The sequence below is a fragment of the Megalops cyprinoides genome, chromosome 21 (genome assembly GCF_013368585.1).
Source record: "Megalops cyprinoides isolate fMegCyp1 chromosome 21, fMegCyp1.pri, whole genome shotgun sequence".
In the NCBI taxonomy this organism is placed as follows: domain Eukaryota; kingdom Metazoa; phylum Chordata; class Actinopteri; order Elopiformes; family Megalopidae; genus Megalops; species Megalops cyprinoides.
Window position 1 is genome coordinate 2,413,025 of NC_050603.1, and position 27,467 is coordinate 2,440,491.

The 27,467-nt window shown below is 47.8% G+C and overlaps 2 protein-coding genes across 3 annotated transcripts; both read right to left on the reverse strand.

Annotated features, from left to right (window-relative positions):
• Positions 1-1,686: 1,686 nt before the first annotated feature.
• On the reverse strand, positions 1,687-10,019 carry si:ch211-152p11.4 (regulator of G-protein signaling 1). 2 transcript variants are annotated; one of them, XM_036515768.1, is made up of 6 exons: positions 9,697-10,019; positions 8,047-8,600; positions 6,301-6,359; positions 5,626-5,756; positions 2,649-2,815; positions 1,687-1,870 (listed from the first exon to the last, which is right to left on the reverse strand). In XM_036515768.1, exons 2-6 carry the CDS (start codon positions 8,557-8,559, stop codon positions 1,700-1,702), a joined length of 1,041 nt encoding a protein of 346 aa, XP_036371661.1. In that variant the 5' UTR covers positions 8,560-8,600; positions 9,697-10,019; the 3' UTR covers positions 1,687-1,699. The 2 variants fall into 2 exon arrangements, with proteins under 2 accessions (XP_036371661.1, XP_036371659.1); XM_036515766.1 differs by having other exon boundaries at positions 8,047-8,690; positions 9,697-10,012.
• A 5,246-nt stretch (positions 10,020-15,265) lies between these two features.
• atat1 (alpha tubulin acetyltransferase 1) lies at positions 15,266-26,574 on the reverse strand. Its single transcript, XM_036515812.1, has 10 exons — positions 26,222-26,574; positions 25,408-25,468; positions 24,929-25,020; positions 23,796-23,853; positions 23,233-23,346; positions 22,071-22,172; positions 19,161-19,206; positions 17,436-17,510; positions 16,391-16,616; positions 15,266-15,342 (listed from the first exon to the last, which is right to left on the reverse strand). Exons 1-10 carry the CDS (start codon positions 26,311-26,313, stop codon positions 15,309-15,311), a joined length of 900 nt encoding a protein of 299 aa, XP_036371705.1. The 5' UTR covers positions 26,314-26,574; the 3' UTR covers positions 15,266-15,308.
• Positions 26,575-27,467: the final 893 nt, after the last annotated feature.

Genomic DNA, 27,467 nt, shown 5'->3' on the forward strand with positions numbered 1-27,467 from the left:
ATCTTCACAGTTTTTTTGTACGAGGTGGAAAAGGACCACCCTCTACTGGTAGATCAAAGCAATTCAAGTCATTTCAGTGCAAGTCATTTAGTGGATATATTAAGGAACTGCCAATTCTGTTGGTGGGTACAGTAAGGAACCGTGACTCCATTGGTGGATAAAATGAGAAAAGGCAATTCTCTTGCTGGATTCAGTTGGGAAGTGGTATTCTGTTAGTGGCTATCGTAAAGAAGTGCTTTTCTATTGATGACCATAGTGAGGGAATGCAATGCTACTGGCAGACGCAACAAGCAAGGAGATCAAGCGCTTCACTTGTGCAAGTCTTCCACCAGAGACCGGAAAAGACTGACGAGACATTGCTGTCCCTGGAGAGACTGCCCCTTCCTGTCCCAGATAAAGATTTCTACTAATGGCTGCTGTATGACGTGCAGTCAAACCAGCACGATTTCCTGCTGTTACAACTGAATGCAAATGCACAGCGGTCAAAATCACCAAAAACGGTGTGGGCCTCACTGGTCAAAAGATATTCCCAAGCAGCTGCCTGCCCAAGCCCTCTTTATGCTCAATGCAAAGACACAACTTTTAGTGTTGAAGCACAGCGAATCTGGCCTCATGTCTCCACTGACCCATGGCTCCACCCTTCAGGCCTCAACGTACAGCACTGCATTGTGGGATACTACATCACAGCACAGAATGCCCCACGTCCAAACAGATTCCCACGGCGTTGCTAATCGTCTTTGGGAGCACCCTGTAAATGTCACGGTTGCACCAGCTCTGACAAAGCCCTTAAACAGCCCATTGAGTTGTCGTCGTGCCAGGCTGCTCGGCTCCGCTCCGCTCCGCTCTTCAGCATTCCGATCGCAAGTGCCTCACAAAGCTCCCACCTTTCGCTCCGCCAGCCGCTCCCGCCCGGTGTGTGTTTTTTTTTGTTTTTTTTTTTCCCTCTTCGTCAGCACGGAATTCCGCACAGGCTCGTTGGAGCGTGCCGTCTATTTCTGGCGCGGGGGCGGTCTGAAATAATGACGTTTAATGGTCTTTTAAAAGATAACCTGCAGTCTCGCTGGCAGCTCTAACCGTTGATAAAAACCTAATCAGAGGTCATTCTCATGATACGTTCCTCCCTCCTCCCTCCCTTATTTCTTCACCTCCCTCTCTCTTCCTCCCTGCCTCTCTGTCTCTTCCCCCTCTCACTCTTACTTAATGGTCTCCTTCCTCTTCTAACCAGCAATTCAACTGTAGTTCACATTTTTGGTTCCGGTTTTCTACTAATATCATATGTCACTCAAAGCTGTCCCATTGGTATTTCAAAGAGAAAAAAAAAAGCTTTCAATAAACTGAGGAATTTTAAAAAAGAACAGACACCATGTGACTTTCTCATCTGGCCTTGCCCAACGCCAATATGCAACAGCTCAGGGAGGAAGCCTGCTTCCTGTCTTACAAAATGTCGATTTTGAAAAACGTTGGTTTCATGCTGAATTCTGTAACATTTACAAAGGGCTGCATGTTTGCCAAAAAGGCTGCACTTGTATCTGTGTTCATTCCTGGAATCGTCCGCAAGCCTGCAGTTAGTCCGCAAACAGGCAAAAACCAGAGCCGTGGAGGAGAACTCCAGGTGATCTGTACGGCCTAACATCGCTCCCCCCCTCAGACTCCACCCCTCCGCCCCCGCCCTCCCTGCCCCGGCCGGCTCGGCTCCCCACTAGTCGGCCTCTTTGAACAGCGAGAGGTAGAGGCTGGACTGCAGGAAGCGGGGGTAGCAGTCCGTGTCCAGGAGGGCGTAGATTCGGCGCTGGGCGTGGGACAGGGAGGTGTGAGAGGGGGCCTGCAGCAGCTGGGTGGTCAGGTCTCGGGTCTTACTGTCCAAGTTCACCTGGGGATGGAGACAGGTGAGACAGGTGAGGGGAGACAGGTCTCACCTGGAGACAGGACATGCGTCACGTCGTTCTGTATAAGAGCATACACCAGATGAATTTGTGTATGTGTAGGAATGCATCAGGGCCTTTGGAATGACAGACTGACTGACAGAGAACTGACTCTGCATCTCTTTAAAGGTGGGGGGCAGCTTTCACACTGGGAAGGGCCATTCTGCCACTGAGAGGGCAGGTCCTTCAGACAATGCAGTCATGGGCCCACATGCTTGTTGAGACTTGGGGAACGTTTAGGTGGACAGGAAGACAGACAGAAAAAAAGGACAGACAGGCAGACGAACGGAATACAAACACAGTGAAACAGACAAGAGGACAGATAAAGAGAGAGACAGACAAACAGGCAGACAGGCAGACAGGCAGACAGGCAGGCAGACAGACAGACAGGCAGGCAGGCAGGCAGACAGGCAGACAGACAGGCAGACAGGCAGACGGGCAAACAGACAGACAGGCAGGCAGGCAGGCAGACAGACAGGCAGACAGACAGGCAGACAGGCAGACAGGCAGGCAGGCAGGCAGACAGGCAGACAGACAGGCAGGCAGGCAGACAGACAGACAGGCAGGCAGGCAGGCAGGCAGACAGACAGGCAGACAGGCAGGCAGACAAGCAGACAGACAGGCAGGCAGGCAGACAGGCAGGCAGGCAGGCAGACAAGCAGACAGACAGGCAGGCAGGCAGACAGGCAGGCAGGCAGGCAGACAGACAGACGGGCCATGGGGTACCTCTCTTGGGGCTCCAGGCTGGATGTAGGTGGCGTAGATGTCACGGGCTCTCCTCTGCAGGGTGAAGTTGTTGGAGGACTGTCTGTACTGCTCACAGGCCAGATAGAACTGCAGATTCTCCTCGCTGAACTCAGAGCGCAGGAACGCTCCAAACACGGACACACCCACTGCAGCACAGGGAACACATTTCAGCTGCTGCCTGGCAACTCGCCGTACCAACACATACACCCCCGCACACACACACACACACATATGCACACACTCACACACACTCACACACACACACACACACACACATACATCCCCACAGATGCACACACACTCACACATACACCACTGCATGCAAACGCACACACACACACACACACACACACACACACACACTATGCATGTACACATATTTGTGCCTACACACATGTACATGTGCACCCTTAAACACATGCTTAGCCATGCACTCACACACACATACACACACACACACACACACTTACACCACTGCATGCAAACGCACACATACACACACACACACACACACACACACACACACACAATGCTGTCAGCAGTAAAGGCACAATAAAGCTTTCTCACTTACAGTCCAAACATTATGCACTTTCTCTGTATTCAGTCTCACACGCCCATTACCTCTGCTGCCCTCATAGTTTCTCTACCAAACACACCCATATCATTTCTCTCTCTCCCCCTCTCTCTGTCTCTCTCACACACACACTTCCTGCTGCTGCTCTAGCCATGAATTGCAACATGTTTTGTGGGAGAGAGAGACAAAGTACGTGAGAGGACAATGGAAGGAGGGGGAAGTTTTTAACAGGAGCTGACTGACAAACTTACAAGCAGTGAGTTACCATTAGCAGTGAGACAGAGAGAGTCATACACTACAGTACATTAACACTGCACTGAGAGAGGGGTTAATACAGTATATACACACTGACTGCACATTAAAGGGTAGATAGAGGAGGTTGCTGGAGGCCTGAGGTAGGTTGGCCCAGAGTGGTGTGACATACAGGTCTACAGAAGAGCTGCACAACCAGACACAGGAGACAAGCTGGGACAGGCAGACACCCCACCTGCGCTGTAATCACGTCAATATCGTCAGCACCGAGAGGAATCCTGTCAGAAAACACCAGCCCTGCACCATCAAAGCATGTGATTTAAACAGCTACAGTACCAGCCCCGGTACCGTAAAAACACACGATTTAAACAGCTACAGTACCAGCCCCGGTACCGTAAAAACACATGATTTAAACAGCTACAGTACCAGCCCCGGTACTGTAAAAACACACGATTTAAACAGCTACAGTACCAGCCCCGGTACCACAAAACCACACGATTTATAGGCTAAAAAATTATAAGCATCTTGCTAAGAGGCACTGTGGTTACTGTGGTAAATGGTGCAATAAATGATGATGATGACGATGATGATGAAGTCACTTTCCAACAAGACTTTCATCACCATCCTGGGGGTCAGGTGGGTGATCAGGTGCATTCCTGACCGTGCAGCAGGTGCCAGCGCTCCCCTGCGGTCACAGCTGAGGTGACTCCTCAAGCCCGGCTCCCCACAGGTACGCAGGTGAGAGCGTGCACCTGGACGTTTCACACCAGTGAAGGCAGGTTTCACTGCTCTGCATAGCAGCTTCCCGCCTGGGGATTCAAACATGCAACCTTCTGGTTTCAGGTCCAGATCGGTAACCGCTGCGCTACACTTCTGCCTCATTACATTTCACACATCGCTCCATTCTGGTTTTAGTGAAAGTCTAGAGGTTTTCAAATTCTTCAGTTACAGATGGATATTATGCTATTGTGTCATAACTACGTGCCTGAAATGACACCAGCAACGTTAATCCAAAGCACAGAGATGGGTGCTAGCCTAGGAATCCCTGCTGTGGTCATTAACTTGCTGCAGGTTGAACTTTGACCTCACACTACCAGGGAAACAGCTGAGGCCTTCCTCTTCCCTGGAAGCTGTGACAAGGCAAGAAGTGGCCGCTTTACCTGCTACTGCCTCAGTGGTCTCCAACGCAAGCACGGGGGAGGGGCCACCGTTACCGCGACAACGCCTGTTTGAACTTTAACTGCCATCAGTTTCAACAGATAAGGAGAAGGAGGGCACATTTTTAAGCATTCAGAAAACAATCCTTTTTAAATCCACTTCAACCACATCATCCAGTTACCCTGTGCTGCCGGTTCTACACTCAGGTTCTACTAGATAGGTATCAAAATCCTGCACGAATGTCGGCAACAAGAGAAAAAAGAAACGAACAGACGAACACCGACAGGATAAACTGTAGTAAGTGAGCACCGCATGAGGAAGTGGTTTTGTGGCGTGAGTGTCCTTTTGGATGGTGTAAGATTTGCCGATTAGGCTCAGTTGTAAAGTCACACATAAAAACCAGCTCTCACCGTGACCTTATGACCCCATCTCACATCCAATGGCAATAGGTTTAGGCTGGGACACTTCCTGACATTAGCATTCATGCTAGCAGGGCTGGCCACAAACATAACCTGGAAAAAACATGGCTGCCACCACACTCATTCCTTATAGAAGCCCTCAGACTCTACCAACAGGTCCTGCTGACATGGCCGAGTTACACGGCACGTCTTTCACAACAGTCCTGGATTCAGGGTGAATCACGTCTCTTCTGGGCGTGTTCTCCTGTGTGAGACGGGAACAGTCGCCTCACGGCGGTTCTGCTGCATACCGCTCGTGACACGTGGGCTGAACGCTCTCTGACCTCTGACAGCGGCCCACGTTCACATTCCTGCCGGGTGCTGACAGCACCGAGCCGCCTCTCACGCCAGCACGTCGTTTCACCTGCTTTCTGCAGGTACCTGTGCGCCTTCTCTGCTACCTGTCTCTACAGGCACACAGAATGCCCCAGCATGCATCAGTATGGGACATCACACAGAAATCTGTATCTCCACTGCAGCAGCTGATTGGACAGAAGTGAGAGAGGGCGCTCACCGCGACTGGCCAGAAGTGTGTTCAGTGACTCCGCCCACTTCTGTAGCTCCTCCCGGCTGAGCCTGGCGTTGCTATGGCCGATCTGGCTCCACTGTCTCAGAAACGGAAGGCGGGACTTCTTCTCTCTGGAGCTAAGAGCCAATCAGAAAAGGGTTTCAGCTAGGGCCACACCCACAGTGACACCTGTCCAGTGACTGTGGGCCAGCTGCAATGACCTCAGGGGCTGTCAGAGCCTTGAGTTCAGATGATGAGACCTTCGAATCCCATGAGAAGTGGAGCAGCTGTGCCCCTCCTGACCCCATGGGCCTCTGTGTCTTTACCCTGTCTCACTGAACTCTGTGTGTGTGTGTGTGTGTGTGTGTGTCTCTAACCCTCTCTGTACAGCTGTCTGGGCCAAAAAGTGAGGTAAAGTTTGACATTTCCTTGTTTTTAAGGGATTCTTTTCTCCAAGGGACGTCAAGTAAGCATCCCACAGCTAAGTACAGAAAAAAACTAAAATTGACACAAATGTTTGTAGCGTTTTTTTTTTTTTTGAAAGTGTGAACAGGAATATGACATTGTGCAAGCATGTGAGAGATGACGCTAAACGAGAAATTAATTTTGCGAAGTGATAAGGCCCAGAAACACTGCAGTCCATCCTGACTGCAGTAACCCTTCTCTCTCCCTCTCACTCACCTGCTCTCTATGTCTTTCGGTTCGGGGCTGTGGAGGTTGGAGTTTGACGAATGAGGGCTCTGAAACAGAGAACATAGTGGGCGGGGTTAGGAGTGCGTGCAGCCTTACGTCACAGCACTGAGAAACCGGAGGGAAAGGAGGCTAACAGGCACGCAGCCAGTAACACACCACACAGGACACACACTGACACAGACCCACGCAGAGGTGTGACCAGCGCACAACCTGTGTGCACAGGTATTATACAGTATTAGTTTTACACAGTCCAGAACACACACAAAGTGATACCAGTGAGTCAGGAGAGCTGCACAAAATGGTGATGGTAAGAGTATGGATATATGTGATCACAGATTTTTGAAAAAGGAGCAATTATTGTATGCAGTTTGATAGCATTAAAATTTGACCTGCTGCCATTTATTCACACAAAAACACACACAGAGCACCGGAGTTTGTTCTGTTAAATAATCTTCCAGCGTTTTTTGGGGGGTATAAATACATTTGTGATCTGTGATCTGTGTGGGTTTGTGGCGTCCTGTTTGTGCAACTTTTCATGCCACTTTTTTAGATACACCGTGTTAAGTCTCTCTGGATAAGAGCATCTGCAAAATGACAATCAGGCAATGTAATGTAACTTGGAGGTCTCTGTATGCTTGATCTTTGTGTCCCTGTGCGGTGCTTCATGAAGAAAATCAAATGTCACGACTCGATCCGTAATCACACTCGGCATGACACTCCACCCCTCCACCCATCTCCCTTTCACACCTTGTTCTGGTACCTGCCCTACCAGATTCATACCTGTGATAAGACTGAACAACAAAAAGAATCTTACCTGTCCTTTAGGAATGACACCAGGCTAATTCGCCTCTAACCAGTTTCATTTATTTATTAAATTTTGTATTTTTCACCCTTTTGCCAGATTATTTTATAATCACCATTTGAATATTAGGATCATCCCGTTGCAGTAGCAGCTGAACACAGGCACAGGCAAATGTAATTGTCTGACACACACATATGCCTGCTACCACTGTTTCCCACACTGCAGGTCCCAGAGTGCACCAGGAGCCAGGGGCTGATTGGAGGATAACCGCATCCCCGGATAATACGCTTCCTGAGACGCTCACAGGCACCTGATCGAGCAGAGAAACAGGTGCACCCTGGCTGACCTCGCCACTCCTACCCCTGACGGAGTGGAGCCATTTCGCTCTGCTGCTGTGGCCCCCCAGTTACTGCGGGTGGACATGGCCGGGTTAGAAGCTGGGCCATCACGCTCAGCCTGTGCTTGGAACGAGTACCTTACCTGACTGTGCCACTTGGCAGCCTCCAACACAGCTAGCTGTGTAAGACTAATAACAATCCAAACAGGCTCTCGTGTGTCCTGTAAGACTAATAACAGTCCAAACAGGCTCTCGTGTGTCCTGTAAGACTAATAACAATCCAAACAGGCTCTCGTGTGTCCTGTAAGACTAATAACAGTCCAAACAGGCTCTCGTGTGTCCTGTAAGGCTAATAACAGTCCAAACAGGCTCTCGTGTGTCCTGTAAGGCTAATACCAGTCCAAATAGACTCTTATTTGTCTAAACAAACTGTTACCCGTTTCATAAGAATGATACCTGTCTGAATAGACTCGTACCTGTCCTAAGTCTAACACCAGCCCAAACAGAAATTTGCCAGTCAAAACAGACCCTTTATCTGTCCTCTAAGACTCCGACCTGTCCATGCAGCCTGTCACTTGTCCGAACAGACTCTCACCTGTCCAAACAGACTCTTCAGGTGGAGCTTTGCGGATGCCAGCTTGGCCCTGGTGTGCTGTCTGTGGGCAGACCTGGAGGAGGTGGAGCCAGAGGAGAAGGGTGGGACATTGGAGGAGGGAGAGGGCGACGCCACTTCCTCCGTGCCCACGCTTTCGCTGCTGCCCCCGCCTGGGGCCAGCTGGCTGTCGCTGTAGGCCCGAAAGCCGTCGCTGATGGCCGCTACTGACAGGTACATCCCGCTGCGCTCCTGTTTGCCCAGCCCTGACACGTTCTCCACGCTCACGCTGAACTCTTTGCTCAGCTGGCCCTTCCCCGCCTTCTTCGGGCCCGCCTCCTTGTCCTCATTGGCCGAGGGGGCTGTCAGTCGCCCATCAGGCTCCTCCCTCTCGCTGTGCGGCGTATAGGTGCCACACTCCCCGTCCCCCACGTAGCCCTGGTCCTTCAGCTCCACCCTCTTCCATGGCAGGAAGTCCAGGTCCAGGAGGGAGCCCTCAGAGCTGAACCGGCGCATGGTGCCGAGGGGGGGGGGGCGTGATGGCTGGAGGCAGGGGGCTAAGGATGGAGTGGGGAGGATGAAGGGCAGGTTAGTCTGGGGTTATGACAGGAGGGAAGAGGGTGTGGTAGGGTAAGGTACAGAAGGGACTGCAAAAGAAGGGTGAGATGGAGAGAAGGAGAGATTAATGACACGCTTCAGAGAGATACTACACTTTCTCATTATTCTGCCAAAGCCTGACACCCCAGAGCATTCTGTCAAGATGGCACCTCCAGTCACACACTACTGTACTGTAGTCCTGTATGTTCCCTACCCATATTACTGTTGCTATGGTTACTCCCGTGATATTGTATATAATGTCATGCCATTTTAGCCTTGTCGCTCAAGATTAGAGCATCTCACAAATAAGTAGCTTAATAAATAATCATTAATTGACTATGAATTTGCTCCAAAATGCTTCCAGTTCTTACAACCGTCTTTTTTTGCCGGACCTATCCTGGGCAAGTGGTTTATTATAAAACAGCAGTTAACTCCAGGGTTTCAAAGTGCTCTTACTGTTACAACGGCTACCGCTACACTGTCATGAACGGAAAACTGTGCACTTTATTGGCGGGCAGGTCTCGTACCGAAAACGCCTCTGTCACCGTGACAAAATCAAGCCCCGCGCAGCGACGCTGCCAGCTGCGGATCCGACACGCACATCCATCCGATCAAGCGCCCAACCAACGTTAAATCACCTGCCGGCCGTCTAGCATTTCTGCTAGTAATCTTTGGTTTAAGATAATTTTGCCGCACCAAGCCTACACTTGACAGCTGACCTTGAAATGTGGCTACACACTGATAATTACTCTGTGAGGGAGCGGATTTCACAGACGACCGCTACAAACAGAGCAGTGAAGGAGGATCTGCACTAATTACAAAGTAGGGAATACGCAATTATGCGTAACTTTGCGGCAGCAACACAAAATATATAGTGATAAATACATTACCAGCAATATCGCCTTAGGTTTTAGGGTACTTTTGAACACAGCAAAATAATATGAGCGTGGGAAAATAAACTTTAAAAGCGGATTAAAAAAAAGTTTTTTTCAACCTTATTTAGTTTATTTGTGGTGTGCGCCTGCGTGATTTCGCGGCCGGTGCGGGTTTTCTTACCCTGTCAGTCCAATGGTCGTGTCAGAAGCTATGAACGCCGGTCTCGGCTTCTCCTGTTGACGTCTTGCTCAAAAACACTGATTGCGGTCCGACGCTCCCACTTTCACAACTTCTCCACGCCCGATTCGTTATATCTTAGCGTCAACGCAAGACGCAAGAGGGTTACAACTGTACACAACCGGAGTGACGCGTACGGAGACCTTTTCGTTACGGCATATTTGTTTATTTCTTTCCCCATCGGGTTGTATTTCGCACTTGAAGTGAAAGAAACGCCCCCTTAGTTTTGCCCCACCCCATAGTTCGGTCTCAGCATGTCCTCCGGCTCCTTCGAGAAACTCTGTTGCATGGTAATTACTTCATATCAGGTGTGCCCAGGAAAAACGCTGTCATTTGCTCCAGACTGAGGTTTTATGTGAAAGGGACCAAGGCAATCCCGAGAGGCGTGACAGGTTTTGATTTTCAGGAGATCGATTACAATCAAAATTCCCACAATGAGTCTGCGTTAAACTGGGGTATGAAAAGGCGACCAACTAAAAGTTTTCTATTTCGAGTTTCCAGGTCACGGTATAACAGACCGTAAGTTGTAACATTTTTGAGAGGTGAGGAACAGCTCGATTAAAGAAAACAACAACAAACAACAAGTCGAGACACGCCAAAGTGCTGCCTGTAGGGTTGGGCTGCGTTACTGAAATATAGGGCAAGTTATTACTCCGAAATGTGTAGATATTTTGGCCTGTGCAAGTCCCAGAAATGCGACACATTAACTGATTTGGATTTTAGCCGACTTGTTTTCCATAACTTGTTTTAATACGTAAGCAGGAGGAAATAAGAATCCAGTCATGCCCGTTTTCATACAAATCAGAACGGGAACATGCTTGTCAAAGGATACGAGACGTCATCTTCTCATCAGCTGCTGTGTTTGTCCAATACTTATCTCGTCCTCCATTCACACTGTCATAAATATTCTGGTTTCTAATTACCATATTCTCAATGAAACAATAACACGTCAGAAGGTAGGAGTGAATTATCTGATGTGTCTCTGCTAATATCATTTGGTATACTGTATATGTTTAACGTATCCCCGAAATGTATCTCCAATGCTGTCTAGCGCCCTTTGCAGGTACTGCAACCGGTAATCCCACATCCCCGGTATTTCAGTTCAAATAGGCTACAAGTAACACAATTGCGGACTTTATTTGTCTTATTTAAACTTCACTGAAACGGATTCCATTTTCAATGATTCTCTGGGTTGCTCGTGACCATAGAATCAACTTTTTTAATCGATTAAAAAATGAGTGATGCCTCTTTCTGTGAGCGCGTTGAAAATAAAGCGGCCTTTTTGGTTTGGTTTGCGCGGCCGTGGGGAACGCACTGCACCAAAACTCCACACGCGCGCATTCCTGCACTAACTGCTACCTGATTTAGGATAAATTCCATTATGCTATTACAGCACATAAAACAAAGAGTCTTTGTAAATTGAAGTCTGCAGATTTATTTCTGGTATCGAAAACGTTTCACAGGACAACCTTTATTCAGATAAAAAAATCAGTATTAAAAGACACTTAATACAACAATAAATAAAAAAAAATGATTGCGATAGTGTAAAACTGCCCGTGCACAGGTATAACCAGGGTGAGAGTAAAGTGAACACGTTTCCTTCATATGTGTAACTGTCCACTGCAGATGCACAGCTCTCGGATATGTCCCTCTGGCAGGCATTATTCTGATTCTATGATATGCTCTCTTCCTCTCATGTGCTGCCTCTGTGTCCAGGGGCAGCTTTCCAAACTGCACCCTCACTTCATGTGCCCATTAGCTGCACTGACCTCAGATCAGTGCCTAGCAACAATGTGCCAATGTCAGGAGAACGGAACAGGGGGAGTCCTGCTCTATTCCCCAACCCCACCCCTCACCCCCTCTGTACCCTCCTCTGTTCCCTAACCTCGTCCCTTCCCCCTCTTTTCCCTAACCCCACCCCTCCTGTCTCTTGGCCACACCTCACCAGGGCCGTGTGCTCCTGTACTCCTGTTTCTGTCTGACCCACTGGGCCGTGCAGCGGGCCTCCCCCACCGTCCAGGACCAGCCGGCCCCTCTCCCCGCCTCCCTCTGCGCCTCCTCCCTGACCCCACCCGCCTCCCTCTCCAGGTTTCCCGCTTCCCTCTCCGGGTGTCCCGCTTCTCCCTCTCCCTCTCGCTGCGCTACGGAGGTCTGTCCATGGCAGAAGCTCTCGCTGGGGAGAGGGAGCGGAGGGGACGCCTGAGCTGACGATGCAGGCCTGTGGAGAGAGAGGGAAAGAGTTACGCTGGGGAGAGAGAGAGAGAGAGAGAGAGAGAGAGAGAGAGAGAGAGGGAGAGAGAGAGAGAGAGAGAGAGAGAGAGAGAGAGAGAGAGAGAGAGAGAAAGGGAGAGAGAGAGAGAGAGAGAGAGAGAGAGAGAGAGAGAGAGAGAGAGAGAGGGAGAGAGAGAGAGGGAAAGAGAGAGACTGGAGAAAGACAGAGAGAGAGAGAGAGGGGGAGAGAGAGAGAGAGAGAGAGAGAGAGAGAGAAAGAGAGAGAGGGAGAGACAGAGAGAGAGTTAAACTGGAGAGATGGGGGCAAGACTTATACTGGAGAGAGAGAGTGTTAGACTGGACAGAATTAGGAGAGATTTTTTTCTTTTGCATACTGCTTTGGCAATGTGAATGAGCAAATTTGTCACGCCAACAAAGCACACTGAATTGAGCTGAAAAAACTGAGTTAGACTCTGAGAGAGAAAGAGTGAGATTGAAGTAAGAGAGACAGGAGAGAGAGACGTGAGAGAGAGAACATGACCAACACTGGAGTGTGTCATCACTGGAGAGAGACAGGAAAAAGGAAATCAGCTATTAAGTGACAGGAGGTTCTCTATCATTCCCCGCAACAATGAAGTTACCAGCCATCTCACGCATGGGCAGCTAGCACCACCACAAAAAGATACTTAAATTTATAATAGTTAAACATTACCTCTTGTTTGGGGGGTAACAAATGTACCATCAGAGATAAGCAAAGCAATCCTAGAAGCTCTATGAACCACATAGTGAGAGTAGCTACCACTAGCTGCCAGTAACCTATCTGAACCGATCAAAAGACTTTGCTCTATACAGCAAAACACTACGATTGGTTCAAATTGCATAAATTAGTCACTGACACACACATAAAAGTACCACACATTTTAGGGTTCATGAAGCCTCGTTCTCCCATCAAAAGGTGATGGTGACATTGCTACACCCAACACTGGCAACTCAACTGAATTAATCACATGACCCTGATCATGTGACACTAACACACAAAGTCCTTGAAATCCATTGCCTAGTGCACTGAAATGCATGAACAGTGCATGCAGTCATGTCAGACAGATGAAGGCAGGGAGGAACAAAAACTCCATTTAACGCATGGAAAATTCTTCCTACACATTTCAGCTTTGAGTTATTCTGTTTCTGTGGCTATGTCTACGGCCCACTTGCAGCTAAGAGTGTCACGATTCCTTGGTGTTGGCGTGTGGGAGGGGCAAACCTGTCTGTGTCTGTGTGTCCCAGAGCTGCTGTCTGTCCCTTTGTTTCATCCTCTCTCTCTCTCTCTGTCTGCAATGGGTTCAAACCTGAGGGGCACACATGTTACAGCACCAGCAGGTGAAACACATCCCAAAAAAAAAAAAAAAAAAACTACATCTCCCAGGTTGCACTGCCACTGGTACAGTGTCACATGGGAATGTGAGTTCTTCATGCCTTTCCCTGTGAGCATATACCTATGTGTGTTTCAAGTGTTCTGTGTACATCTTCAATGCAAAGCACATGAGCGTAATCTGAATAGCTGCAACAGATACTGATGAACATGACCCAACTGCCATGGTTTTGGACAAACAAAAGAACCACTGATGGTGACTGTGGACTACAATTCCCAAACTGCAGGTCACAGAACAAATATGACAGAGAGAAATGACATTTTACCTGGTAGTTTGAAGGAGCCCATCTGCCTCTCCAGCAGTAGCCCAAGGTCTCTGCTGTTTATATGACGACTGTAAAGATTGTTCCTGGCAACTAGCCCCTGCTGGCTTTGAGAAGAAGGGAAGGAGAGAAAAGGAGGGAAAGAGAGCGTAGGATGTTGGGACAGAGAGGTAGGGAACCAAGAGGAGAGGAAATGCAAGCAACCACAAACATTGAGGGTGGAAGGGAAAGAGGGGGGAGATCAGGAGGCACAGAGGGAGAGGGAAGGAGAGGAGGACAGGAGTTGAAAGAACGTAAAATAAAAAACAAAGGGAGAAGACAGAGGACAGCAGTGTGCAGGAACAGAAAAAACAGGAAGATAACAGACAGGAAAAATCCAAAAAGAAAACAAAAAGCAAGAAATCATAATTAGTAAACAAAAGAAATCACAAATAATGAAAATTCAACCTAAAAAAATGATTAGGCCAAAACAATATAACAATATACTCAATGACAAAATGAGAATACTGAAAACAATATAATGCAATGCCAATGTCACTGAGGATGGAAACCCCTGCACACACACACACACACACACACACACACTCACACACACACACTTACTCACACACACTCACACACACACACTCACACACACACACTCACACACACACACTCACACTCTCACACTCTCACACACTCACACACACTCACACACTCACACACTCACACACTCACACACTCACACACTCACACACTCACACACTCACACACACTCCCACACACTCCCACACACACACACACACACACACCTTTAGGTACACACCTTTAGGTACAGTAAAGACACTTAAACTACAAATTCAAACTCTAAGCTCTAAGCTCAAAGTGCGGTTTGGAAAAAATTTGGAAAAGACAAAAATTGTAAGTCAAAAAGTACAGAAGGAAGGCAGTGAAATTTATTAAGATGAATCCAGGCAGGTTTAGAGCACAAACTCTTATGGTAAATCAGTCCAAGTTTACAGGGAGACGAAGGGTTACATAGAGGTACAGTATGTTTCCCATCTCTTTCTTAGAGCAGCCACAGAGGCAAGTCAATCTCAGGGTTAACTTCCTTTATCAGAGACCGTTAATGATGAATGACAGAAATCAAACTAAATGTCAAAGTTTTTGCCCAATCAGACCACTCATTTTTTCCCTGAAATAATACTTCTAATAGCCCCAAGATGATCCTGTTATATTTTTTAAAAATCAAGCTACCTGTGAAACAGAACACACACCCTTACGCTATAAACAAACACCAGTAATAAAAAAATAATTTTAATACTCCACCTGTATGAAACGAGCAGGCATACCTCAGTGGTATGGTTTTAGTAGGGATATGTTTCAGTAAGCGCTAGAAATGGGTAAGCACTACAGGAGGCTCTGTGGTAGCCTCCGCAGATCCATTTATTCAAAGAAGAACAGATTTTTCTTTCCCTCTACCCCTTTCACAACTTTTTTTCTCTTTCACCCCCTCTGCAAACCGCAATACCCTACAGTCCAGCGACTCCCTCTCTTTCTATGATAGACAGCGAGAATAATAATCAAAGTTAAAAAGCACACCCCCCCCAAACTCTTCTGTGGAGGGGTGGCAAGGGATGGGGGTCAAAGGTCCAAATGTCAAAGGTCAAAGGTCAATGGAAAGAGATCTGGGAGCGGTTAAGGGAGCTACAGAGACATGAGAAAACGGAAAGTGAGAGGAGGAAAAAGGGGGACGGAGGGAGAGATGGAGCCGTGTTGGAGGGGAGGAGGAGTGGGGGACCCCCAGGGAGGAGAGAGGACAGAGATGGATGGAGTGGGAAAGAGCAGTAACAGAATAAAAGAGGAGGACAGAGGAGCACCATTTTGGGGACCACAGAGAGAGACGGGGAGGGGGGGGGAGAGAGAGAGAGAGAGAGAGAGAAAGCACAGGTCAGAGAAAGGGTAATAAAGACAGAGAGAGGCAGGGATGGAGGCAGGGATCAGACCAGTAAACAGAGACAGAAGCCAGGCCGTTACACCAAACACAGTGACACACTAATGAGAGCACTGCGCGGTCCTCCCCGCTAAGATAGCCATGAGGAGTTCGCTCCATCTCAGCGGCGTCTGCACACACACAGCAATTAAAAATGACAAATAATAACAAGCTGCCATTTAACAGAGTAAACAGCAATTTCCTGCAAATGTGCACTGTTTTTGATCTCACGCAGGACTCAATGAGCTCTGACACAACACTGACATGAACACATAATGTCATCTAAGTGCTGGGAAATGCAACACTTCCTTAGGCCCAGTTAAAAGCGCTGTCATAATGAATCTGAGCCCCATCTTCAACATCCTCCTCTGTAGATCAAATCTGAACACTGACACAACTACGCAATGAGCCATTCCCAGTCCTGCAGTGCAATCGTGTGAACACACACAAAACTAGGGGAGGGCAGGGATTGCAGGAAACATACAGGAAAATACAAGAACAAACTGTAAAATTGCATTATCGTTCACACTGGCACAACTCAAAGAGAGCAAGGTCACTTGGTCACCCCCTGCCAGTGGCAGTCCTGTGACTTGCTCACGCTGCCACGGAAACTACCACAAAAGAGAAAAGATGCCCTAAAAGGTCAAACACAGGAACAGGACAGTCGAAGAGGGGGTTAGGTGTAGGGGTGAGGGGCAGTGTTTGGGGTACAGGGCAGTCACCTGTAGGTGGAAGGGGCAGTTTTTGGGGTGGAGCTCTCACCTGGTGCGTCTGGCCCTGCAGTTCATGTTTTCGATGTACTGGGAGTGGGGGGTCTGGTTCCTGTGGGGGCCGGGGGCGGGGTTCCCCCGAAAGGGGCCCCGACTCGGGGACGAGTCCACGCTGAGGGAGCGGGAGTACGGGGAAGAGAGGGAGAGGGGAGGAGAGAGGGGAGGAGCAGTGGGGCGGGCGAAAGGCCAGGGCAGGGCCCTCTGCTCCTCCCGAACCACTGAGGGGAAAGAGAGAGGAGGGAGAGAGGGGAGGGAGAGAGAGAGAGAGAGATACAGAATAATAATTAATACAGAATATACACACTGACTGACTGCACACTACAGTACATTAACACTTTTGAGAAAAGTTCAATATTCAACACTGTCAACAACATCAGGCACACATTCTTAGACAAGATTGCATTGTAGTGGCAGGCCATCCCATAATAATCTGAAAAACCTCAGTCAATCTCTCCGCATTCCTGAAAGGGGCCTTGTTGTTCAAACTCAAGCCGAGCAGAATGACCAGTCCATTTGTGTCTATGGGAGCAGCGGGGACAAAGAGCCCTCTCTGAAGCTGCTGACAGAGGACTGGGAGGAGCCTGGATAAAGTGAACACATGATGTAGCTCTCATCTCGGGGCCGCAGTGTAGCACAGTGGTAAGGAGCAGGGCTCGTAACCAAAAGGTTGCTGGTTCAGTTCACCACTGTTGCGGTACTCTTGGGTAAGGTACTTAACCCAGAATTGCCTCAGTAAATACCCAGCTGTATAAATCTAAAAAACTGTAACCCATGTAAGTTGCTCTGGATAAGAGCGTCTGCCGAATGCCAATAATGTAATGAAGCAGATCACTTTACTGCAAAATTCCATGCATTTCCAGCACAGACACGCAAACACACTCCCGGGACAGGACATCGATACCCACAATCCCTCTCTTTTAACACGCTGTGGCAAGGCGCTCGAACCCGAGGCCTTGCAGAGGCGGGGTCAGTGTGAGCAGAGAGGTGTGCCACAGAGCCAGGGGAGAGCAGGGGGGGCAGGGGGGTGCGCGGCTTACCCTCTCGCTCCGTCAGGGAGTACGGTTTGATCTCTCCCTCTGGCTTTTTTGGGAGAGTCTTTCTCAGCTGCACCGCTGGGAGAGAGAGAGAGGTCACATTACCCACAGGCACACACAAACAGAACCCCCCTCTCACACACCCACACAGAACCCCCCTCTCACACACCCACACAGACACATGCACAAGTGTGCGCATACACACACACACACACACAGAAAAATGTGCACACACGCATACTCACACATATATACAAATGCACAGACAATACACACACGCACACGTACAAACGGGCAGACAATACACACACGCACACACACACAAACGGACAGACAATATACACACATACACACACACACACACACACACAAACGCACAGACAATACACACACGCACACACACAAACGGACAGACAATACACATACGCACACACACAAACGCACAGACAATACACAATACACACACACGCACACACACACGCACACAAACACACAAAAAATACACACACACACACGTACGTGCAGAGGAGTAGCACTTTTGCACGCAGCTAAAACTGTGCTGCTACATTTCATATCTTTCAGTATCCTGGGTGAATCAGTGAAGGGGGGGGGGGGGTTCTGGTTAAGGGTGTGTCTAATTTAGGGAACACAAAGACCTGCAACATGGGGGAGAGAGAGAGAGAGAGAGAGAGAGAGAGGGAGAGAGAGAGAGAGAGAGAGAGAGAGACAGAGAGAGAGGGAGGGAGGGAGGGAGGGAGAGAGAGAGAGAGAGAGAGAGAGACAGAGAGAGAGAGAGACAGAGAGAGAGGGAGGGAGGTAGGGAGGGAGGGAGGGAGGGAGAGAGGGAGAGAGAAGGAGGGACAGCTTCACTTGTTGAGAGATTACGGGCCAGAGAAGGACATCATCACAGCTGGAAAGGTGGTCCGAAAGCTAAGGGAGGGAAGCAAGGGCACACAAGAGAGGGGGGAAAAGGGGGAAAAGAAAGAGGCAGAGGTCTTACAAAAAGCTGAACATCCCCTGATCCATCAGAGGGGAAGGAGGCGAGCCTGGGGGAGCGATTGGAATGGCCATGAAATCAACTCTGTACGGTGTTAAAAAGCAGCTGTGTCCAAATAAAATCAACTCAGTACAGTGTTAAAATTCAGCTTTACTTTAGTAAAATCACCCTTCTGCAAGAACAACTACTTTTTGGGAAAAAATGTGGAGTCGGTACATCACAGCAAGCATTAAGGAAGGAATCCTGTTGGACAGTATGAAGCTGAGCGAGAAACCGACACTCAATGCGTGGCTCAGATCTGGGACGCAATCTGTGGCCATACTGTTGGAGGCAGTGGAAGGCTGGGAGGCCTCGATCTGAAAACCCGCCGTGAACGTTACAATCCTGCGGCTTTTGCAACAGGACGGGCGGTAGCTGCCCACTCAGCGGGAGAGAGCGATCGGAACAGGGACCTGCGAGGGTGGGGACACCCACGCAAGCCAAAAACCAGTGCCTCTCACAGCTGGCTGAGTGTGTGTTATGCAAGCCATCAGCAATACAAAGGCCCTCTGCCAGGGCCTCTTTGCCATCTAGTGGTGAAACTGAGGTACTGCCGTCACTCTGGGAGGGAGTCAATGTCAGTGAAAGAGTGGGGTGTTTTGTAGGGCTGCCTTGACACAGGCAATAAATGAAATAGATTAATTAAATTTAAAAAATTAAACCTAAAGAAACACCACAGCTTTGACGATTACCTGATTTGTCCCTGAAGAATCCGTCAAACACCACAAAATTATTGACCTGGAAGGACAGGAGAGAGTTGTTTTCAGTGGCGGTTTTTCCACAGACACTCTATCGGGCTGAACCGAGGCTCAGCCTCAGGAGTGAAAACACAGAACTCTGTCAGACACCATCAGCGCCTGCAGCCCGGTGATTCAGTGCGAGACGAGGCACTAATCCTGGCACGAGTGCGTTCGAGCCCAGTCAGAACGCCATGACTCATGTGAAAGCCCAGGGGAAGTGCCACGCCCTCCTCTCCCCACCCCGAACTCTGCAAACACAGCACAGCCTGCTCTCAAAGGCTGGCCTCAGTCACGACTGAGAGAGACCAAGAGACCATTGCACAGGATTACATGTAATGTAATGTCATTTTTAGGCCTTGTTATTAATGAGCCCTGTAAACCCCCCTCATCATACACACACAGACACAGACACACACACAGACACAGACAGACACACACACACAGACACACAAAAGAATGCTGTAATATTCTTTTGATCCTCAGTGCGTTAAAATGGCTGGAGAAAAGGGACCGCTGAATGACATCACCTCAGATGACGCAGGGGTGAACTTTTGGGCCCTTAGGCACAGGAATTTCTCTCAATGCACACACCTCCCCATCGCACAGAAACTCCAGACCCCTGCCGATTAGATCACCTCACCCGGCTGTGTGGGTATCGACATCTTTCACCCAAAAAAGGAAGCACCCGCTGAGAAATTAATGCCACAACCAGCCATGACTGAACAGGATGTTCTCAGGGTGTCCGATTTCCAGGAACTTCCTCTTTCGAGTTTCTATATCTACTTTGGAAAAGGTTCTTTTTCACTGCATTGACCAACATATATCCAGAACACTACACATATGTATTTGATAGTTAACAGAGCATGACATGAAAATGTGATTCATTTATCTTACAGAGGCAGAAGAAAGCTGTCACTGAAAACAGTAGGACATCTGTAATTTGATCAGGTCACTTCCTTTGCAAATCTATGAACTCTACCTATCTGTGAATGATTTTGTCTATATCATTATGTTCACAAAGAGAAAAAAGTGTAGATGCTGTCCAGTGTCCATTGGATTGTAATCATTTGTATTGTACTACCAGTAAATATCTAGGTATGAATGAAGTATTTGTACAGAGTGTATTTTTGATGCACGTGTTGTAGTTGTGACCCAATTTACTATCAGGCCTCTTGGAAAATGTCTTTATTAACTGGAATCCTGACAGCTTTTAAGACATGCTATTTTTACATGAATCAAATTCACCCCTTCATGTTGAACAGTGACCTGCTTCAGGGTGGTATGGTTAATTTTGACAGCAATACAATGCATAAAATATAACTTTGCACGTAAGGATCTAGCAATTCACTGAAAAAACTGTTACTTGCAAGTGCTGGTACGTGAAGGAACATGTTCCTCAGGGGACAGAGGAAAGAGATGTTTTCAGTGCCTTTTTTGGAAGCAATTTAGATCCTTTCATTTCCTTTCGGTGTAAAACGGACTGTAATTGTACACACCATCATCACTGCTATTTTTTCCAGCATTCCTGCATAATGCCTCTGTCTGGTCTCTGCCTGATAGCCAAAATGTCAGAGTCTCCAGCCACGGCTTTGGTGTTCGAAGACAGACAGAAATAAGAAACACCAGGATGGCTAATGTTAGACTGTTATCCAGGAGGATTTACAGTTTTTCCACTTCACAACACAGAGTAAATGTAAGCGAAGGTAAAGGTCATTACCCATACAGTTATCCTCACAGTAACAGCACTGTCATTAAGGAGCTGAAATATCAAATGCAGGGTTGTGACTCTGACTCCCACATACTGCCGTACCTCTTCTACTTCAGTGAATATCAAACTGTATAAATGGATAATAGCTCCCATAATGTTACATTACTGCCTACACAGTTGCTGTTTTCAATGCTTTTTCCCTGTTTATGCAACTCTCTTCTTGAACGGCCAATTACATATCAGGCTTACCTCAATATGATAACCTCTACAGCCATAAAGGTGCTCTGAGAAGAGATGAATTCCATAATCAAATACACTCACACACAGCCAAAACACTACAGACCCCACAATGCACCGCAGTGACCCTCCAATACACGCACACACAGCCAACACACTACAGACCCCACAATGCACCGCAGTGACCCTCCAATACACTCACACACAGCCAACACACTACAGACCCCACAATGCACCGCAGTGACCCTCCAATACACTCACACAAAGCCAACACACTACAGACCCCACAATGCACCGCAGTGACCCTCCAATACACTCACACACAGCCAACACACTACAGACCCCACAATGCACCACAGTGATGTGGGCACTGACTGGAGAACAGGTACTAATTCACTGACATCATCTGAGCAATCTGCAGATGGCTGAGGACCTGCAGGGTGCCTGAGAGCGGTGTTACGGGGACACCCAAACCTACACCACCAGAGCGCAGCCAGGGGGCTCTGTTGCTGTGGGCTCCCGGCAAAATAGATGCAACAGAAGCCAGACTGTAGACCTCAGCCTGCATTCAATATCAGCCCACTGAGCCACCCAAGTGCCCTGTATATACATTATATATACTGTGTGAATGTATGTATACACAATTGGTATGTAAATATAAATGAATATTGCAAAATATCATAAATATGCCTTTTAAGGGCGATATACCATGTGTGCTTGGTGCATCTAGGTAAACACTTTTATTGGGGTTGATTTTGAAATGGCCGTTGGCCTTTTGCACAAACTCCAATTTGCCAATGTTGAATAGCAGGGGTAAGGTGATAACACAGTTACCAGGGAACGCTCTGCGTGAGGCTGAATTCCTCACCTCCGTCCAAACACAGCGCAGCACAGCACCGAGGCAGGTGAGCTCCTACCTGTGGGACACAGTCTTTCAGGCCGTAATGCTTCCCCAGGAAAGACAGGAATTTAGGAGAAGGTCTGTCATAGGCCATCCGAACAGGCTCCACCCTCTTGTGCTGTCCAGTTAGAATACAGGAAACACAATACAAATACATCGAAATTAGCAAATTGTTCTCGGGACTGGCACTTAAAATGATTTTTAAATCCCCTAATCCCTTTATCCTGCCAGGACCCTTTCAGAGCAGAAACCGTCTCCCGGGAGTCTGTCACCTAACTAACATCAGCATCTGCTCCACAGAACGAACTGTAGGCTTACAACAGCTCCCCATCCTACACAGCTCATTTTGGTGAGCTGTGCAAACCACTCAAGTGACTATAAATAACAAAGAAGAATGTTACGCAATATGTTTAATATCTGAGTTTTGAAATGTGGAAACACTACGCTTGCTGAAAACTGTAACGTTATTTTTCCCCCAGCAGGCTTATTCGGCCTGGTGTCATCTCTCTCATGTAGTGCTGTTACACTCTCTGCTGCTGCTTCACAATCCCTTTCTGCCCCTACTCATTCCTCCGGCACATTCCTCTCCCACCTACCCCTCCTTCTCTTCTCCTCCACTCCACTTTGCTTACCCCTCTCCTTCTCTTTCACCCTCACTTAAGGTTCCCCTTCCCCAGTGTCATCCCCCGCCTATGCCCCACCCCCTTTTTTCGTCATGCCCCTCCCACTCCCACTGTTCTTCAGGCCAATTTCTCATTGGCCCCTCCCACGCTACTTGTCACCATTCTCTCACTTTAAATCTCAAAGGCGCCGCCCAACCTTGTTTACACTCCCTCTCAACTCTATTTATTCTTTCTGTCTTTCATAACTTTCTGCTCTCCCACTCCTGCCAAGATTACATGCAGGTGTGTTTAAGAGATATCAGATTGAGTAATACTGAACAATGATCACCAGACCAAAACATCAGTATTTAACAAGAAGCCATGTGTGGTTATTTAATCAAAAATGCATTTGAAATCATTGAATCATGAAACTGGAATCTTCTATATTGTTTTCATGTGTTAGATATGCTTGCTGAGGGAGTGCTGTAAGAAAAACCACTGACAATCACAAACTGCCCCTTGAGGTCCTCCCCTATCCCATAACAACCTCCTCCTCAAACAGGAAGTTTCTCTCACTTGCAGCATGAAGCTGAAGAGCTCCAGCCCATAGCCGTGCCGCTGCAGGTTCTCTGTGACAAAGAAGTCCAGAACACAGAGTGGCTCGGTCTCAACATGCGCCCCCTGCTGGTCCTGTGGTGCCATTACAGGGCAGAGAATGTCAAAGCATGGGTCAGTGCACTGTCCAATCCTCTCAACAACCACATGACAACAACAGCACCCCCATCTGGTCATAAAAAATGCTTTCACCACATTATCCATTATCGAGCTGTAGTAACTTTTTCTACCACATACTTCATAATTTCACGAGTACTTCAAAGTGCATTATGATTAAGCCTGAGGACATTTCAACATTTATAACACCTGTCTTACAATCACTTAAACTGATGTGAGGAGGAGGAATCTACATGTGTGTATGCACATATGTGTGTGAGTGCAAGTGGGCATGCATGGGTATGTGTGTGTGTTTGTGTGTGTGCGCATGTATGTGTGAGTGTTTGTGTGTGTGTGTGTGTGTGTGTGTGTGTGTGTGTGTGTGTGTATGCTTATTCTTGGTAACACAAAGACAATGGAAGACTCACCAGCAGAAAGAGCTTCTTGTAACCAACCTTCAAGAAGCCCACGGCCACGCCCTTCCCCCTGAGAGACAGTGAAGGGAGAGAGAGAGAGAAGGATGGAGAGACAGACATAGAGTGCACAGACAAGAGAGAGACACAGAGGCTCATAATTTCATGAGGTGTATCTGTTTTTCGTTACTGCACTAAATCACAATCCAATTACACGCGATTAACACACTGCTTCCGCATCACATCCCGTGGGCGACGCCATTTTAGCGACTGTGCCTCGGCTCTGTGTGAGGCTGCAAGCAAAACTGTGCCCTCACCGGAAACAAATAAAGACAGAAGCAAGATCTTTAAACGAATCTGAGACATTTTTTTGGGGGGGGGGGGGGGGGGGTGGGATTGACATGGTGAAGGCGTTCCGATCTTTGGGGAGCGAGTTAAACTGAAGGCGTTTCGATCTTTGGGGAGCGAGTAAAAGCAATTAAGGAGGAGGATTGGAATGCTGCCAATGTATGGGCTTTGCATGTCCAAACAGAACACTTTCCCTAGGTTTACAGTATATTTGGCTGAAATATATCAGCTACACATGTGTACAATAACCTCAGGGAGGAGGTTTTGATAATTTTCCAGAGAATGGTACTGGATGCCTTTGAAGGGCTGGATGAAAAAAAAGCATCAGACATCACTCTGAAAGCTTCTGCGACAGGCTGCAAACGCCAGAGGCAGGTCTGCCTGGAAAGGCAACCTCGTCCACGCCACCCTGTTCACAGACATGACATCCCGCGAGCTTGTGTATAAATTTAATCAGAGTAAGGGGCAAGGTTACGACTGTGGCTGGAGTTATTTTCAGGCTGTTTGGAGAAATCAAAGCTTACAGAGGAAAACTGCAGGAGCAATGCAAGAAAAAGAAAAAAGAACTCTGAACATTTGAAGGTTTGTGGGTTTACAATGTAAAGACAAAGAATACTGTCTCAATCCAATGTTGAGATTGGGGTGAGGTTTGGTGTCAGGGTTAGGGTTAGGGTTAGTGCCAGGGATGTCATGTCTGTAGACAAGTTCACTGAGGACTGGACTTCCTGTCTGGAGAGATGTTGCAGTCTGACTCCAGGTTCGAGGGCCAGGGGGCGGTGCCAGCAGCAGGGCCGACATACCCATTGCTCTCCCCTTCCTTCAGCAGGTACAGATGATGCCTGTTGGTCTGGAGCTTCACCGCGGTGGTGATGGGAGCAGCCAGCTGCTGCGCCTGCAACCACAACGACAGCATGCATGTTCTGCACAGATTCACTGATGTGTAAATCACCTGGATGGCTCACCCCACTCACTGCGCCCACTGTATCAGCCCATCCACATACAATGGAGACCAGTGAATGTGTGCAAATTCTGCGCAACACTCAGAACTACAGCTGCAATGACACCCCACAATCATACAATGCAGATACAATGCCATGTGTCTGAATGTGATATGAGTTCAGGAAACACAACCCCCCCTCCCCCCCACCGGGGAGAGTGCAGCAGGTGCAGCGGGTGCAGCGTATGCCACAAAGCCACAAAGTTTGACACTGAATGGTAGACATCCTCCAGACAGTCATTCAGTCCCCGACAGGCTCACTGCAGAATATACACAAGTTACCTTTGCAGAAGCTTTGCCGAGCTCATCTATTACTGTGGCTATTTGCCGCTGAGGGTCTTGTCTGAGAAAGAGCGAGAGAGAGAAAGAGAAAGAGAGAGAGAGAGAGAGAAAAAAACGTGGATCCTGTATCTTCTATTCAACTCTTCTGAACAATTAAGCAAGCACCATTCCTGTCTGTAAAATCTCTTACTGCTGTTAAAATGTTAATGGTGATATCACGTTTTCTGCATTAAACATAATCTTTTGAGCAGTAAATGACCATTCTGACGTGGGGCCACTACCCTTTCCACGGCGGGGCTAATCTTGTTTTTAGTGCATGTATAAGGAATAAATTCCAAAGCAAATACCACGGAACGCACAGCTTCATCATCCTGCGAACAGCGTTTGCTAAGAGTCTAAATCATTGCTTCTGAATAGCTAACGCTGATAAGAGGGATTAAATGATTAGCAATGCCATACGAACTAATCGACCTGATGGGTGCACACACAAACAGTGAAATGCATGGGCGGAGGTTACCATCATAGCAAGAAAACATGCATGACGCTACATCTATGCTTCTGCAACAAAGACCGACTGGGAGTGGATGAAGGTTACAGCACATCAGTTCATGTTAAGATACCTAGCTAACTCGTTAACTAACCAGCGAGCTAAATCTCCACATTCTGCCAGCTAGTTACTGACTCCACCTCTCTGATTTATAGCAAAACACAATGGCTATTGTTGTTAACTGGCGACCCGACTAAAATCTATACATAGCTAGACATCTAGCCAACGTCTCCCAAGATGCTCAACATTCAATAACATTGACTTTACCTTCCTAGTGCTTTTCGCCCTGCCGTCAAGTTATGATCCAATACCGTGATTCTTTCGGGGAAAAGAGCATTTACATCGAACGGGAATTCCATATTCTTGATATTTTTTTTAAAATCAGTGCAGCGGTAATCTGTTCTCCAAATTCTGCTAATTTAGCTGGACTAGTTCTACGGAAAAATAACTACCGGTACGTTAACCTCAGAAGCATTCAGAGGTAGACTGTTACGCCGCCCGACTGAATGCACATTTCAATGCAGTGTTGTCATTTTTACACTACTGGTAGCCCGCTACCGTGACAGATTTGCAATCCCAGCTATGTGAGAGTCGGTCGTGCGTTTCTAATGCAGTGTCAATGCTCTCTCTGTCTTCCCATTGTGTCGTACGGTGTTGGGATGAGCCCTGGCTACCAGTTTATCTCACTACCGTAGTACCGTTAAAATCACGACCCGATAGAAACAACGCCGTCAACCCCCGCGCGTTTACAGCGGCGCTATTTCAAAGCCAGAGTAAGCTTCTTAGCAACATATCAAGCTGCACTACACGCTCCACTTATCGCAAATATATGCTATTCGTCGTTTTATGATTGTCTAGGAAAGTTAAAGAAGCACGTTTAAGTGTAATGAATTTGTAAAAATGAGCAGCTCGCCGCACAAAGTAACAGTTGCGCGATATTACGGTGAACTACGGTACTAGCGCTTCCGCTTCCTCTTGACAACGGCCAAACATCCGGTCGCGCGTTTGCGTAGCAACCCCGGTGCGGTGGGTGTTCCTCGCGGTGTCTGGAACAGCACCTTCATCGCGCACATGTGTGTGACGCAAAGCACTGTATTAATTAAATATATTATTTACAATAATGACATATTTTAACTAAAGCATGTTTTCTTGTCACGTTTTAGTCGGCCAATGGGATCACATTTTGTACCCAATTTTCTCGTACACAAGTTACAGGAGGACTAATGCACTGGTTACCATTAAATCAAGCGCAGATGCAACGTGTTTTAGACATAATCACAGATCAGAAAATACGTCTGCAGGCTAGCAGAAGGATTCCTGCTTTTCAAAGCAGCTAGGAGCAGCAGACTGCTCTCCACACTGATTCGTATAATAACATATTATTTATAATACCAACAAAACACATCTGGCCTCAAACATCTGTCAATATCTCCCTGGCAGCTCACATAAGTAGACACTGAAACAAAGTGGTCTACAGTACACTAAATTAATATATCACTTTCTCAGAGAATCT